A 15,535-nucleotide genomic window follows, 5' to 3' on the forward strand; every position below is an offset into this window, starting at 1 on the left:
CATGATGTTATGGCTGATCGGTGTGTGTTACAGTGTGACACAGGCTGGAGATGGAAGTCAAATAACTAATTATATGTAGGTACATACAGTTTACTCATGCACTGAAACAACTTAATCACTTCCGACAGCACATTTAAGGTTCGCATCTCACAAGCATGGTGCTTATATTCATTTGCCTGTGGCCCTAATATGTAAGACATGTTTAACATCACTGTGTTAAATTGGGCTTCTCTTTGTTTCTTCAGGCTAATCAAGAAACTGGAGCACACGTGGAAGGCTTTGGTTCATGACGGGGTGAGTTTTTAATAGCTTTTTTACATAGAGCAGAAACATAAAGTATACATTCTCACACAGGAGTTTATAGTCAATACATATATCCGCAAAGCACACTGACTCTTTTCTAATCAGGTCACAAAAAATATCCTATGTTTTTTGTCTCTCTCCATCTTATTTTGTATTATCACATTATCCAGACTCATGACTGATTTTGCTTATATCAAGTTGAGAGTTCACAAAAGAACAGGAGTTACATTTAGCGAGTACCAGACCCCATTAAACAATAGCCTCAAGCTTTTTTTGTTTGACTTTTATTAGCTTTAAGTTTAGCAGACATCTTGATAGGCGTTTTGAAGAACAGTTTGTCTTTCTGTGAGTATTTCCTGTCAGCTTTTCTCTGTCTTTCAACCTGCATGGCTAAAACTGTGTATTTAAATGTATAATATCCTCCTCGCCCAGTAGTTCTGTTATTAAAGAACCTACAGCACACAGGTTCAGGTTCAGACACATTAACTGCTGTGTATGTGCATTGTGTATTAAAGCTTATTAGAAGTCAGCTTCAAGCAGAGCTGCGGATTACTCAAATGTGAATTATATGCCAGCCACAATTGTCTTATATTGAGCTAATATTTTAATCTAGCTGTTTACTCCATACATATTAATTCTCATTGTTTTCTGTCATTGTCATGAAGATTAGCCATTACTGAGTTTTGCTCATGTTACAGTAAATCACCTTTTGTGAGTAACAGAGAGAGAGAGACACAGTGTTGTCTGTTGTCTGATGACATTAAAAAAAAAAAATTTCTGTACTCTTTATATTTATATGAATTTGGTTTCTTTCTCTTTGAGTATTTTGAAATATGTCTGGACCACATTCATTTTTAGTATACTTCAATAAACAAATAAGACCGGAGCCATGAAGATCAGCAGCTCATACCAGCCTACACAACATTACATATTGTGTGCTGCCAGGTCTGATTTCACTGTTTAAAGGCATAATGAGTAGGGTTTGTTGGTTACTGTTTGTGAACATATAATTAAAAGATGGCCCCTCTTCCCTGGCTCAACAAGAGTGACAACAGCTGTGTGTCGAGCTAGCTAGAGAGTGAATAAAGAGAGGGAGCGGCCTTGGCGAGAATAAAGCAGAAGTCAGGAAATAAAGTGTTATTTTTCTGATTGTTTCACGGCGGTTACGTTCTAAAACACAAATAAACAGAGCCACACCTCTGCACAATCCTGCGGAAAGAAGCCACATTGCTGGGTTTTTGTGTGAATGCAGCCAAAGCGTCATCCTGTCCGCTGTGCCCTCTGCTCCGTGTGTGTGGTTCAGCCCCGCCCTCAGCCAGACAGACACACAGACTGTCGCTACGTTTTTTTATAGAGTCCTGACCTCAGACGCCGCGTGCTGCCCAAAGTTTGACGCCCAGAAACATCCTGAACACAGCAAAATAATAAGAAAAAAAGAAAATACAGTTGAGTGCAGGGTCTCTGCAGATTGTTCTCAAGATAGAATCAGTCCTATCAATAATCTCTCTCCTTACTCACTCCACTCTCTCTCCCACTCTGAAACCCCTGCCTCCTGTTCCTCACTGTTACTGATGATAATGGACACTCCTCACTCTCTCTTTGTTACACACTGTTGGCTCAGTTAGGTGAATGCTTTCAAAGATGTTACTCATAGTGAAGTCCAGTGATGCAGATGCAAAAAGCTAATAATAAGCGAGCTGCTGTTCCTTCACTTCTTCAGTGTCCTCCATCCCTCTGTCAGTCTAAACCAAACACCAAGTGTCATCTGTCCGTCTGCTGGTAGAGTGATCTGAGTCTGCTGCAACATAAATAATGAAGAGACGTGTCTATAGCCTTGTCTGACCGTGTTTTTGGTGTTTTGTCTATCATTAGTCCTTTATTGTATGCCTTCTGTCTGGTGGTTTGACCCAGAGAAAAACATAACTGAAAAGGGACACTAAAGGGACAGTTTAATCTACTGCGAGTGCTGGTTTGATCATTTTATTCATGCACTGTTTGTCTCATTAATCTCTCCGTCTCTCCCTCAGGACACTGTATCAGTCCACCGGCCAGGCTTCTATGCAGATAGGTTCTTCAAGTTCATGAGCAGCACGGTTTTCAGGAAGAGCTCCTGTGAGTTCAATTTATGTGAAGACACTGCCTTACATAGTCAGACAGACGCAAATGTCAGATGCAAGGCTTTTCTCTTTTACTGCCGAGCCTTGACAGGAAAATCAGATACAGTAGCTAACTGCCTTATTAGGTGCTCTTTCATGTCATGTGCGAGTTTAACATCAGTTTGATCCTTGTGCAGTTTGCTATTTCATCCCTTTCCTTTGATTTTTACATACTGAGAAATAATTCTTGTGGAATGTAGCAGGAGGACAAATCATTTTTAAACCTTTTAGTTAGTGTTTAGGCTTAATCTTTTATTTTGACAGCACTATATGCCATATCACACATCCACATTTTCTTTAATGTGTTAATGTGTCCCTCAGCTCTAAAGTCATCTCCATCCAAGAAGGGTCGCGTGTCGTTGTCGGTGCCTAAATGCACTGGTCCTGGTGCAGCCTGGTCAGCCAGCCAGCTGCCCTCTGAGAGAGACGAGAATATCTACGACCTGAGAGGAGCTCGCAGCTTCCCAACGCTGGAGGACGAAGGTAAGTAACACCTGCATACAGTGCTGCAATGCAGTGACCTAACCCAACATAACCAGACACAGATAATAGTAACAGATGCAGATTTTTACCAGAATTTTCCATTTGCCAACCTTTGTGGAGTATTGTTAGGGGTTAAAGAGTTTCGACTTTGACCGCAGGCAACTTTTAATGACATGAAAATGTTTCACAGTCTCCTTTTGTAAACAAGAACACTATTGATCGTTCCAACCCTCGACAAACAGCAAGCTTACAGCTGTTGCCATGGGAAACAAAAGGCTACACAAGCAGAACAACGTGGCAAAAATAAGAAAATTAACAGGTGCTTGCCCTGTCAAAGATAAATATAATAATGTGTATGTGTGTGTCTCCTCGCTCTCCTCCAGGGCGACCAGATCTTCTTCCATGTACTCCTCCTTCCTTTGAGGAGGCCACCACAGCTTCTATTGCCACCACTCTCTCTTCCACCACCTCTCTGTCCATCCCAGAGAGGTCCCCCTCTGACACGGCCGAGCACCCCCGCTACAGGTGCCAACACAAACACACACACACACACACACACACACACACTACATAATTCACATTATGGTAGTAGTAGTTGAAGGTTTTAAGACCCACACCAGGGTGTTGCATGTTAGCTAGCTGCTGCAGTTCTCATATACAGCTTGTACTGACACTATGTCCTCTGTCTCCAGGAGGCACACCCAGTCTCTGAGCCACGACGGGAGGTGAGTCAGGAGCATGAATGCTACTTTCACTTCATAAACCTTTTTTAGCTGGATTGAGCTGTTTTTACAACATTTTGAGGGTTGCTAGCTTCATGTTTTCACAGCATTAGACATTTTTGGGTGTGGTGGGTGGGTACAAGAGAAAATGTGAGGTCAGCCTGCAGGTCTGTGTGTTTATGAGTAGGCCCATTCTTCCTGTTGACGTGGCTGTGTTTGTTTTTCGTGCGTGTTTCATTTCCTCTCTGCGTGTTGTTTTATGCATGTTGTGTTTGTGTTCAGGACCCAGGAGGAGCTGCGTGTGCGTGAGGAGGATCAGCAGACCATCACAGTGGAGGTGGAGTTGAAGAGACACGACAGTGAGCCCACCATCTCTGTCCCACAGCCTTCACCTGAGACCAGGTACAGCAACAAACTCCATTTTGAACAGAATTTGTGATTTTCCAATAATGTGTAATACATTTTAGATTCTACAGTGCATCAGAACATGTCATGTAATCTAATAAATTAAACAAATAAGACATAAGGGAGCTAAATGTGCTTACTGTAGCTCTGATGCACTTATATTTATTGATTTTCTATTGATTTTTAGTCCATTCATTTTATAGAAGGACTAAATTGTTTAAATCCATTTGTCTGTGTTTGTTGTTTGTTTATTGGCATAGCACCATGTAAAGTCTATTTTGTGGTATATTTTCCCTTTAAAACTCAATACAAGGCTCAATAAAATATCAGCCTTATTGTCTTTAAAAAATATTATTTTCCAGATGACTGGTGCATGTTGCCATATTTAGCACATCTGAACACAGCAAGATGGCAAAAAGAGTCAACTCTGTCACATGTTATCTGTGAACTCAATACAGGATAGATAAGCTGTACAGCTGTAATGAGTCTTTTCATGACCCCAATCATCAATATGACTCAGTTTGAGGCAGCACTATAAATAATCTGTGTGTCTCACCTGGGCTCAGCCAGTGGTTACATTCTCCACCTGCCTCACACACACACATCATTTCTAACATGGCACACAGATAAACACCAAAAGCAGCTTGACCTATTTGTTCATAGGACTCGGGTCCGCTGTTATGGACAGATAAGTGAGGCTGGCACTGTGTAGAGCGGTACGTACTATACAGTAATCAGGTTATGAGAGAGTGCGCACATGCATGTAAATGTGTGCTGTGTGTATAAGCAGTGCCTGTTTTTTTTATGGGGTGACATTGCGAGGCAGACATGGGGCCGACATGGGGAAACCAGCCAGTAGAAGTAGGGCAGTGGGGCAGGAAGCCTGCAGGCCTGGGGCTGCTCCCATAAAGCTGGAATGACCTGACACGTTGCATATTCTAACCTGGTTTTTAATTGAAGTTAATTGGTTTGGCATTTTAGCTTTATTTGAAACATTAAACTGCATCCGAAAAAGAAAACAGCAGGGGGGACATAACTCAAAAATCACATCACTTAGTGTAAGCCACATGAAATAAACTGAATTCAAACACAACTGATGGGAACATGGCAGCGGGGCTCACATTTAAGTTCAGGTTAGGTCAGTGAAGATCATGGTGTGATTGCCGAGGGAAACCAGCTGAATAATTGGGTCTGATGCTGAGAAGGCAGCGGCTAGACATATGGCCCGGGGGTCTGGAAGGAGCTTGCGGGGAGGAGACGGGGTTGGTGAGAGCAGCTGAGACAGCGACAGGCGACTGAATCAACCATCTGATTGAAACAACTCCTCTGGGCTGCCTCTAACTCACCTGCAGCTGGAGAACTGGTTGGACGGGTGTGAGAAGAGAGATGGAGAAAAGAGAATGGGAGGACTGATTGGAAGAGAAAGGCAAAGAGAAGAAGAGTCGAAAGAGTAATGTGTGAAGAAAGAGGAAAAAATGTCTAAAAACAGAAATATAGAGAAAGAGAAAAGCAGCAAATGAAAGATGGGGAGTGATACACAGAGAGACAAAGATACAGTATATGTACAGTTATACGTACAAAAGATGAAATGAGAGATGAAAGAAAGACTTTTCTGCATGTCAACCCCCATTCTGTCCCCCTCATTTATTTAGCCAATCAGCTCTCTCTTGGAGAAGCCAGCTTGGCTTTTTTGCCTCAGCGGCCAACTGCTGGCCTTCTCCTCTGGTGGAGCTAAGCTCAAACACAGAAGCTGAGAAAGCAATGTGGACGCGCCTTAATCCTTCCTAATAGTTCATGATCTGGCCAGGAACAATAAAGGATTGTGGCAGCACACAGCCAGCTGGCAAATCTTAGAGCCTAAGCAGCTAAACACCCCACCACACACACACAGCTGTTGAATTTTAGCCAGAGACAGTTTTCTCTAATAGCTTTTTTTAGCTGTTCCTCTGCCCTGCTGCAGAAAAGTGGCTTATGACAAGTGACCCAATCAGTGGCTCTTAATGTCGGGAACTGCTGTGTGTGTCTGTGTGTGCGGGTAACCAGGGTGTTTATATTGTGCTTAAACTACATGGAGCCTTTGGAATAATGACTGTAATAATATTATTTTAAAAACCATGTAAAACACTTCTAAATGTGCAGGAAAACATCAAAATTATATTACATTGTACATTGTACTACACCTAGTCTTCTACAACGTACACTTTCCGAGAATATCTCTGTGAATAAACATCCAGAAATCCGCTTAGACGCTCCTTATATCTACAAAACTTGCTGGAGAATCATTATGTTTTTAGTTTTTCAGTGTCAAAGCAATCCACTGTTGGTTGAATGTACACCCATGGGTAATTGCAAAAACAAACTGCTAATAGCTAATTCAGCATACTTTTGATGATGCCAATTTGTCAAAATGAACAAATGTAGGCCTTAAAAAACAGGGCTGAGGTTGTAGCATTATCAAATTAACTGTATATTACCCCCAACCTTTTCAAATAAATACACCTCCTTTTAAATTAAATTCCCCAAAGCATTACTGGGGGAGTCACAGTTGTCTTGATTTCGTCTGGGGAAGGAGGCCCACAGTGTCAAAGTTTGAAAACCCCCGGACTACACTAACTATCTAACCATCCCATTTCCGCCTTCCCACAGTGGGGTTCAGGAAGTAGCTGGTGCCGAGGCTCCCAGTGCTGCTGCAGCAGCACCTTCCAGCTCTTCGTCAGCACCTGAAGCTGCCTCCTCCTCGTCTGCCCCGGCTGCTCCCTGTTCCCCCGGGGCAGCCAGGGACGCCCCGTCCAGCCCCAAGGTGGCAATAGAGGCAGACAGGGCCAGCCAGATGTCCGGCTCAGGGTGCACCAGCCAGGCTTCAGTCGATGATGAAGATGATGTGCCAATCACAGATATCTACTTTGTAAGTAAAACCCTCCCCACACACACACATACGTGTACGCACACATTTTAGTTTCTTTTAGATGGTATACCTGTTAAGAAGACAAAGGTTAGGACTAGCTCCCATCACATCTCATCTGTTTGAATTCAACATTTTTATTTTGCCATCAAATCACCTTTGATATTGAATCAGCATCAGTGTGTATTGACAGTTATGAGATACATTTGTAATAAACGATGTATTTATGATCATAAAGTCAAGGACTGAGCTATATGATGCTCTCCTACAGCGGCGTTGACAGAAGGACGTAGCAACTCCAGCTATGGCAGTAAGAGTGTGCAGTTGCTGCTTGCAGTGTGTGGTGCGTTCAGCTAAAGGAATACTTCGACATTCATTCCAGTCTTTATGCTAAGCTAAGCTAACCTCCTGCTGGCTTGATATTTAGCATTACAGACATGAGAGTGGTATCAATCTTCACAACTAACCAAGAAAGCGAATTAGCATGTTTCCTAAAATGTCGAACTATTTCTTTAAACACAGTGTATTGCAGTGTGCTCTCTGGTTTGGAGTGTTTGCAGAGTGATGATAGCACGTCAACATCACTTTGCAGTTCCTGTCTAATATGATGGTCAGCAAGGACACACTCAGCAGCTCATTTTGTATGAATAACAAATGAAACTTTTGCAGTTTGTGTGTGTGTTCAGTCTACAGGATTGTCCTACTGAGAGCAACCCGCTATCATCAGATAATGTTGTGTTGGCAGGTCTAAATGTGCCCAAAAGCACAGCTATAAATGAATGTATGAGTGTCAGGTGGAGGATGGAGGGTGAAGCCAGTGATCACAGTTACAGATAGAAACGTTCCCACCACGCTCACACTCCTGCTGGGTGTCTCCTATCAGGAATCAAACACCCTCTAATGTGGCATGAGAAATCCTAATGGCCAACAGGTTAGTCAACGAGCTCCCTCAGTTATTTAACAGCCCTCTCGTCTGACCGGCTCTGGCCGATGCCCAGTTCATGCTTCAAAAGGAAGGGGATACACTCTCTGTACACAGCAGCGGGGGGTCTGTAGCGCTGTGTGAACTACACAGAAACACGCTGCAGGCGGTGCAGTCAAAAGTGGCCTCTAGGAAGTGGCCAAGTCAAAGTAAGTTGTTTCATCCACCGTTAACATGCTGCCAGAACTGAACTTAAATGGAATCATTTAAATCTCTATTGCTCCGCTCAGTTTGGCCATTCAGCAGCTCAGTCAGTCAACTCGCCATCCGATCATCCCTGTCTCTGTGCTCCCTGTCTGTTTCTGCTATCTCCATCATCATCATATCATCCTCGCTTCTCCCTTCTGACATCACACACAAATCAGGTTTCTGCATGGCCGCTCAGCCTGCTTTTTCCGTTGATGAATGTTTTAGGTGCCCGTCCACATCATTCACACAGAACAAGCAAGAACCACAGGACAATGTCAGAGTTATTGCCCCCTGTATCCTCACTCTACTTGTTTTCTATAACCTTTAGGAGTTGGAGTAGTTTCAACTAACACAGGCAGAGCTAGCAGAAAATCTTTATTAATGGGTATTGTGGAGCAGTTTCTCACAACAGTATTGAGCTGAATTGTATTTTGATTAACATGTTGTAAGTTTCTGTATATTCCAGCAAATTTTCTTTATTTTATTACTGAGTTTGCTTATGTTTCCACTGCCCCATTACAAGCACACTCGGGCCTGCTAGCTTGTGTTTGTGGGTAGAGAAAATCAAAATAAATCACATTTTAGTCCTTGTAACAGTCAGCAACTTGCAACATACAAACTGCAGGAGCATCCAGTTTGTGTTACGGGACCATATTTTTCATAAATCACACAATATGTGCTGGAGGAAGGGGCAGGGAATATGTCTGAATTTTTGATACGAGGCCACATTTGTGATCGCGCATCATTTAGCTGTGAGATTGGAGTGATTGCTCAAGACTGTGTGTGTGTGTGTGTGTGAGGTCACTTCACAGGTTGCTCAGTGTGACTCGTGACTAAATTATTCAGCCACTATCAACAGTCTCCACATTCACTTTTCATGATTCTCGCTCTGCTCTCCTTCACCTCTGTCCTCCTCCACATGTGATTGTTTTTCTTCTTTTGTCTCCTCTCCCTCATCTTCACCCCCTTACCTCATCCTCCTGTGTCCTGTTCGCCCATTTTACTCATACTCTACATCATTTTCACCTCCCCCTGTTTCATCTAGCCCCAAATCTTTTCCTTCTTGCTCTCTCTCCGACGTTTCCTGTGATTGTCCTCGTGAAACATAATGAAAGTGGCGAGATAGTAGCGTGTTGTGTGTAAAAGGGGGGATGAAAACAGTGTGGCTGTCAGACTTGTGAATATATCTGTCACCACTGACTCATCCAGTGTATCCCTGCTGGGTTACACACAGAACAATCTTTTCCATTTTCACCTCAGCATGCTTCGTCCTTTTCATCATGTTTTTCATCCTTTGTCCCTCCCTACCTCCCTTTTCTTTTCAAACTTTTCATATCTCTTTGTGCCATATTCCCCCTGTTGTTGTCAGTTTCCTGACGGGAGGACCTGGGTGGTCTCTCCTCTGCGACAGAGGAGGAAATGCCAGTCCTGTTGGCCAGTAAGTGAGAAGTGAGTTAGATGGTACTAGTGCTGTAAGTGTCTGGTATTAGACTAGATTAGTCCTGAGCACATTGCTGTTGGTTGAATGAAACATATGATTACAGTGTTGAGAGGAAATAAGGTTTTTTTCTTACAGCTTTGTGTGATTTAATTACATCAGGTGTTTTTGCAGTTGTGTTTAAACATTAAACCACCCTCCCCACAGTGAAGATAGTGAAGAGATTTCTTATTAGACAGTGTGTCTTTGTGTTACTCTTATATACATCTCCATTTGTTTCCTCACTCACCGACAGCCTGCCTCATGCTCCTTTGCACCTGTGTGGATAGCGTGTTAGCTCCAACATGCTGTGCTTTGTGCGTGTGTGTGTGTATATATATGTGTGTATTTGAGTGAGTGTGTGACATCAACCCACACCTTCGTCACCATCGCCAACATAGCGTGCTGCAGCTGCTTCCCTCTCTTAAAGGGCTGGTACCTTCAGTAACACGGAACCTACCGGAGCTTTTAGAGACATAACTCAAAGAGCGCTTTTGCTTGTTGGAAAGGAAAAAAAACAACAACAACATCCTGTTCTTGTGTTTTGCTTTGACTGAGGATGCTTTCTGTGTCTGACTGTCCCAGCATCCTGGCTTTCTTCCCATTCTACTTCCTGCTCCTCATCCTCCCCGTTTGGCTGATGCAGCGACTCATCCCTTGCTCTGTACACCTCACTTTGCTTCCCAGGAGCTAGTCCAAATGGGGCAAAAGACTAAGACTTTTGATTTAACCACACGTCTGTAAGACCCATCCTAATATTTACATGCTTAACAGCACTCCTCTGTACTGATACAACCTGTTATTTGCCTAAATCTTCATCTCTGTGTTTAAGTCTTCTAACCGCCAAAAGGATTGACACATCCTTTTAAACACTTTTAACATTTTTACACTTATTTGTCAAATTCACACTTTTCAATGTCTCACAGCGACATTTCCTCCTATATGCATCCCTAATTTTCATTTCCTGTCTTGTCTTTTCTTCTCCTGTGATCTCCTGTGTCTTTCTCCTGCCTGCCCCTGCTGCTTGTCTCTGTGCCTCTGGCCTTTCCTCTGTCCCCCTCTGCTGTGGTGGGTGTGTAAAAACAGCCTCCAGAGGACAAGACCTGGGTGTACTCTCCGCTACACTATGGCTCAGAGTCTAAGGCCCTGCCAGATGGGGATTGGGAAAGAGAGACAGTAAGTGAGAAGCATCGGATAAGATATTAAGTACAGGAAAATTGTTTAGAAAAGGAATAAAATCAGTTGTGTTTGGTGGTGATTGTTCATTCGTGGTAACAATGATGGAAAGCATCAGTTTACCTGCACGAGAAGCTTTTACGGTAAATGTAGAACAAGCTTCTCAGGTTCAAAAGTGCATAGTTACTCAAAGTGTAGGCTTGCTTTGCATCCACCCCTACATTACAGCATTCATTCCTCATTGATAAGTGGGTGGAAATGGTCACTCGCAGCTTGCGTGACCATTTAGTCCACGACCAGCCATCCTGTGTCCCTCCAACAAAAAGCTGCTCAGCATTTACTACACTGTGGAACTTCATCGGCCTGCAATAAGTCTCATGCTTCACTAGACTCCCACAGCTCCTGCTGCTAAACGGTCACACTAAAGATACAGTATGTGCATTAAACTCGCAGAGGAGGAGACAGATTTTACAGAACATGGACATCATTTTGTTAAATCTTGGGCAATGTGGGTGTAGAGTTAATGAGTTACGAGTATATTTTCAGTGTTAAAATGTATATGGAAAATGTTACAGATAGAGCTATAGCTGGTAAAAATGACAGTAAAACAAAGAGTCAAATTAGACAGGACATCACTTTGCTCTGACTGTTTTCCTTTAGAGGTTTAATGTGAGGTTTTCTTTTGCAGGTTACTACTTTGTTCAGTGTAGCAGCATTTGGCCACACTGCCATGCTTAGATGATATGGTGTCATCAACCATTGATTTTTTTTTTATTTCTACTCATTATATGTCATCTTCTCAGACATATCTTTACACCGGGGATGTCCCAAAGCAAGTTTTGTGCTGACATTCCTGATCAGGTCATTTAATAACCAGTTCAGTTTGGATAGATATATTCGACAGAGGTCGAAGATGTAAAAGAATATTAAAATGTGCTCTAACTTAATCCCTGTTCCATAGTAATGTGATATCTTATCATATTGGTCATCCGCTCCATGAACGTATTAACACATATAAACAAATAGTCTGATTGGAAGAATAATGTGTGTCTGCTTAGATTTTTTCCACAAAAAGTATAATTTCCACCTTAAAATCCTTAAAAAGACATACATTCTACCTCATTAAAAATACCAGATTCTATAAATATGCACATTTTGTTCATTTCTAAAGGTTTCCTGCTGGACACAAGATGTCTCCTATTTCACTGTAAAGTCCCTTCTCAGTGTGGTGGCTTTCTACATCACACTTGTATAAGTTGCATACTGGACCAGGATTGACTTTCAAAGTATTTGTGATGTCACAAATCATGCTCGTAGGCCCCGCCCCTAAAATCAGATTTTCAGTGAGCACAGAGAAACTTTCCACTTTCAGCAAATTAATGTGAAAACATCCTTCTTCATTCTGCACAGTGAAGATCAAACATTGAACTTTTGAGGGGGACACTTGTTAACTATTTCAAATGTTTCTGTATTGTGTAGCTAAGATGAATTAAAAAATATTATATTAGCTCAGGAATTTCCTACTGTGCAGTATTTGTTGATCCAAGATATTCCACTAAATCCATCCATTAGTATTTGTTAAATGTGGAGTTCATGCTAGCAGACACGATGGTGTAGACCAAAGGGAACACAAACTGCAGGCCATGTCAAAACCTTACTTTCTATTATCATTTAATAAATACATGAATACATCTTCACTTTTTTCTGAATTGTGTCTATGTTTATGTTATGAGATTTCTGCTTGCCTTATCTATTCTATTTTCTCCTTCTTATAAAAGCACTTTGGCTCACTATCATTAGCTGGTAATGCATGAGAAGATACACATTTTACGCCGTGGGGAAATAAAGATGTGTATGCTGTGTGCACTCTGCCTCACACATTCACTCCGTCTGTCTCCAACAGTAAACCCTGTTCTCTGGCAGAGAGGAGTGAACGTCTCAGCGGAGAGGACTCATCGGTCAGAAGTCCAGACCTCAGCGGTAGCAGCAGGATCTCTGTCTGAACCAGGATTTTAAACATGCATACAAGTGACTTGAGTACCAGAGAGGGGGGAAAAATCCTGACAGTGATGACATGGCTGATTTTTAACCATCCCTGCCTTTCACCCTGGACAAATGAAAATTATATCAATTTAACAATAATGTGTATGTGTGACATGCAGTAGTGTGTATACGGCTGTAGTCTTATGTGTTTGACATACATGAAAGACCATAGTAGCTCACAGTGCCTCTGAAAAGTATTCACCCCCTTGGAAGTGTTCATGTTTTACTGTCTTACAACACTGAAGTAGATATAATGTGGCTTTTTTTACACTGATCAACAGAAAAAGACACTTTCATGTCAGTAAACATAAAATAAAACATGATAACTTCCACATGGGTGAAGTCTTTTTGTAGGCATTGTACAGTATGATCTAGTTCACACAAGCACAGCCCTATAACAGGCTCTCCCACTCACTCCTGCAGAGCAGCACACGGAATTTTGGCCAATCAGGATAAGCCCACCAACGCTCCTTGGTACTGGTTGTATTGCTGTTGTACCCTGACATGGCATCCAGCAACAGCTGGAAAAGAAACATGTGATGTGAGATTTCAGTGTGCCGGATGAGTGGTCAAACCTGTGGTGTTGGAGGGCTGTGCTCTGAGAACTGGAGTTACAATGATAACCATTGTTTGGCCATTAAAAACAGAAAATCCAGACGTCTCTGTCATTCTCACATTTCCAGTAGTGAATATATGGAGTTCAGTTTATAGAAACACAGAATTTCTTTTAGTGAATATATACAGTTCTTTCATAGCATAATAATTTATTATTCATATCAAAAACATTTTTCCAACATTTTTTTTTATTTCTGAGCTGTTTTACTACTGTGAACTTATATTCATTTTGTCTGTTTGTATTTTATTCCTATGGTCACTGTTATTGATACTTTTACACTCTGAATGCTTTCTTTTCAATTTGCATCCAAAGAACTTTTATTTTTTGTTTTATCATTTCATCACTGCAGCTTTTTTTTAGTAGTTTCCCAGTTTCTTTTTTACATCATGTGTTTTTGTCGTGTAATTTCAGTGTTAACTACTTTTTTCACTACACCTCTTGTAGAAATGGATGAGGCTCATGACTCTCGCCTTCAAAAAGAAGGCATCAATTGCAACACTAAGGCAGCAGACATTGTCAGTCATTATAGTAATCTTCACATCATTACAATGTCTTCCAGTGTTGCCCTATTTTTGGACAGATGCACACAAATCATTTGTAACAATAGAATTTCATATTTCCTTCTTTCTCTCTTTTTTTTTATGAGGGTGGAACAATAATCAGCATATCAGTGACAGTTGCTCTATCTGGTCGCCCTTACCTCTTCACAATAAGAAAATCCATTGACTGGACATTTCAAATGTTTGTAGACGTAGAGCATCAGTTGTAGTATTTGCAGTCAATATCGTACCTGTTATCTGTATATTTGAATGAACACAGTACGTCGCAGTGTTGACCTGGTGACACAGCAGTTTGTAAATGGGTTGAATGTTGTTTGCACTTGTCAAGAGGACCTGAAGATGAACTAGTGATAGAGGCCAAATAAACATACATCACGTTATCTTCGTTTTCTGCTCACACCGGTGATATATAGACGGCGTTTTTGTTAGGATTATCAAGTGTGTGTGTTGGTGAAGTCAATCACAGTCATTGTAGTGTTTACTGTAGTCTCTCTGTGGCTGACATCGTAGGACTCTCAAGTAAGACTTAAGTTCAACAAATTGATTTTTAAATCTAACTTCTAACAGACGCAGTTTCTTCAGTTGGTTGGTATGTTTCTATGTGTGTTTGTGTGTAAGGGAGGACACCTCAATGTTGGACATTGTAAAATAGAAATCAGCTCATTCTCATGATGTGCAGTGGCCAGTTGTAATCAGTTTGCTGTTGTTCATCAGATGGAGACCATAGCAGCAATATTTTGTACAGTCTAGCTTTTAAGTTCATTTTTATTGCCTTATTGAGAAATTTTACATGTAGGCCTATCGTTTATATTTTTTTCACTTGTGCTGTTGTATTTATTTTTCTTTCTCATAGTTGTGCTCCTAAGAATGTGTACATAAAATTATAAATACATATATAAAGATATACAAATATATTTTCCATTTGAATCGGAGAATATTATTTTTATTTGGTTTTATTTTTGCTGCTGGGCAAGAAATGATTGCAATCTACATAATTTACTGTACCATATCCTTCAGTGTGTTTATTGAGATGCAGCTGCTGTATATTTATGGTCTATAAACCACAGCTGTTTCTTTGTAAGATATCCAAATTGAAAGATTTGTGGGTTTTACTGTACATGCAAATCAATAGGGATTCTTCCAACTGTTCAGCTGTGTTGTGTATGTGTTTTCAAATCGCTGTGTGCCCTCATCCAATAGGGAGAGTCCTTAACAGAGACATAGCATGATTTCAAAATGAATATGCATATCAGAAATGTGTATTTATGTATATCTGTGTATATTCATCTATTTATACGTGAGGATAAATAGATGGCTGTATGTGTGTGTGTTTGGACTCAATCAGAATGAATACAAAATAAAGCAGTTCTATGAATTGTTGTCCATGTCATATAATATTTGTATTGACTACTAAAAAAAATATCAGTCACCTGATTTGAAATGGAAATAAGGCCATTTGTATCAGTCGCTATGTTTTTGGGAGATAGAGAGACTGATTAACATTTAGTTGTTATGCATTAA

The 15,535-nt window shown here is 41.2% G+C and overlaps 1 protein-coding gene across 1 annotated transcript in view; it reads left to right on the forward strand.

Annotated features, from left to right (window-relative positions):
* pip5k1ca (phosphatidylinositol-4-phosphate 5-kinase, type I, gamma a) overlaps positions 1-15,394 on the forward strand; it is a 51,142-nt gene extending 35,748 nt beyond the window's left edge. The window contains exons 10-17 of the mRNA XM_035653320.1: positions 246-294; positions 2,331-2,415; positions 2,781-2,942; positions 3,326-3,467; positions 3,635-3,667; positions 3,947-4,066; positions 6,716-6,974; positions 12,699-15,394. Coding sequence (XP_035509213.1) covers positions 246-294; positions 2,331-2,415; positions 2,781-2,942; positions 3,326-3,467; positions 3,635-3,667; positions 3,947-4,066; positions 6,716-6,974; positions 12,699-12,701 — 853 coding nt within the window. The 3' untranslated portion in view covers positions 12,702-15,394. The remainder of the gene's footprint in view (positions 1-245; positions 295-2,330; positions 2,416-2,780; positions 2,943-3,325; positions 3,468-3,634; positions 3,668-3,946; positions 4,067-6,715; positions 6,975-12,698) is intronic.
* The last annotated feature ends 141 nt before the right edge of the window (positions 15,395-15,535 follow it).

The sequence above is a fragment of the Morone saxatilis genome, unplaced genomic scaffold (assembly GCF_004916995.1).
Source record: "Morone saxatilis isolate NCDOM2014 unplaced genomic scaffold, NCSU_SB_2.0 Contig12, whole genome shotgun sequence".
Taxonomy (NCBI): Eukaryota; Metazoa; Chordata; class Actinopteri; family Moronidae; genus Morone; species Morone saxatilis.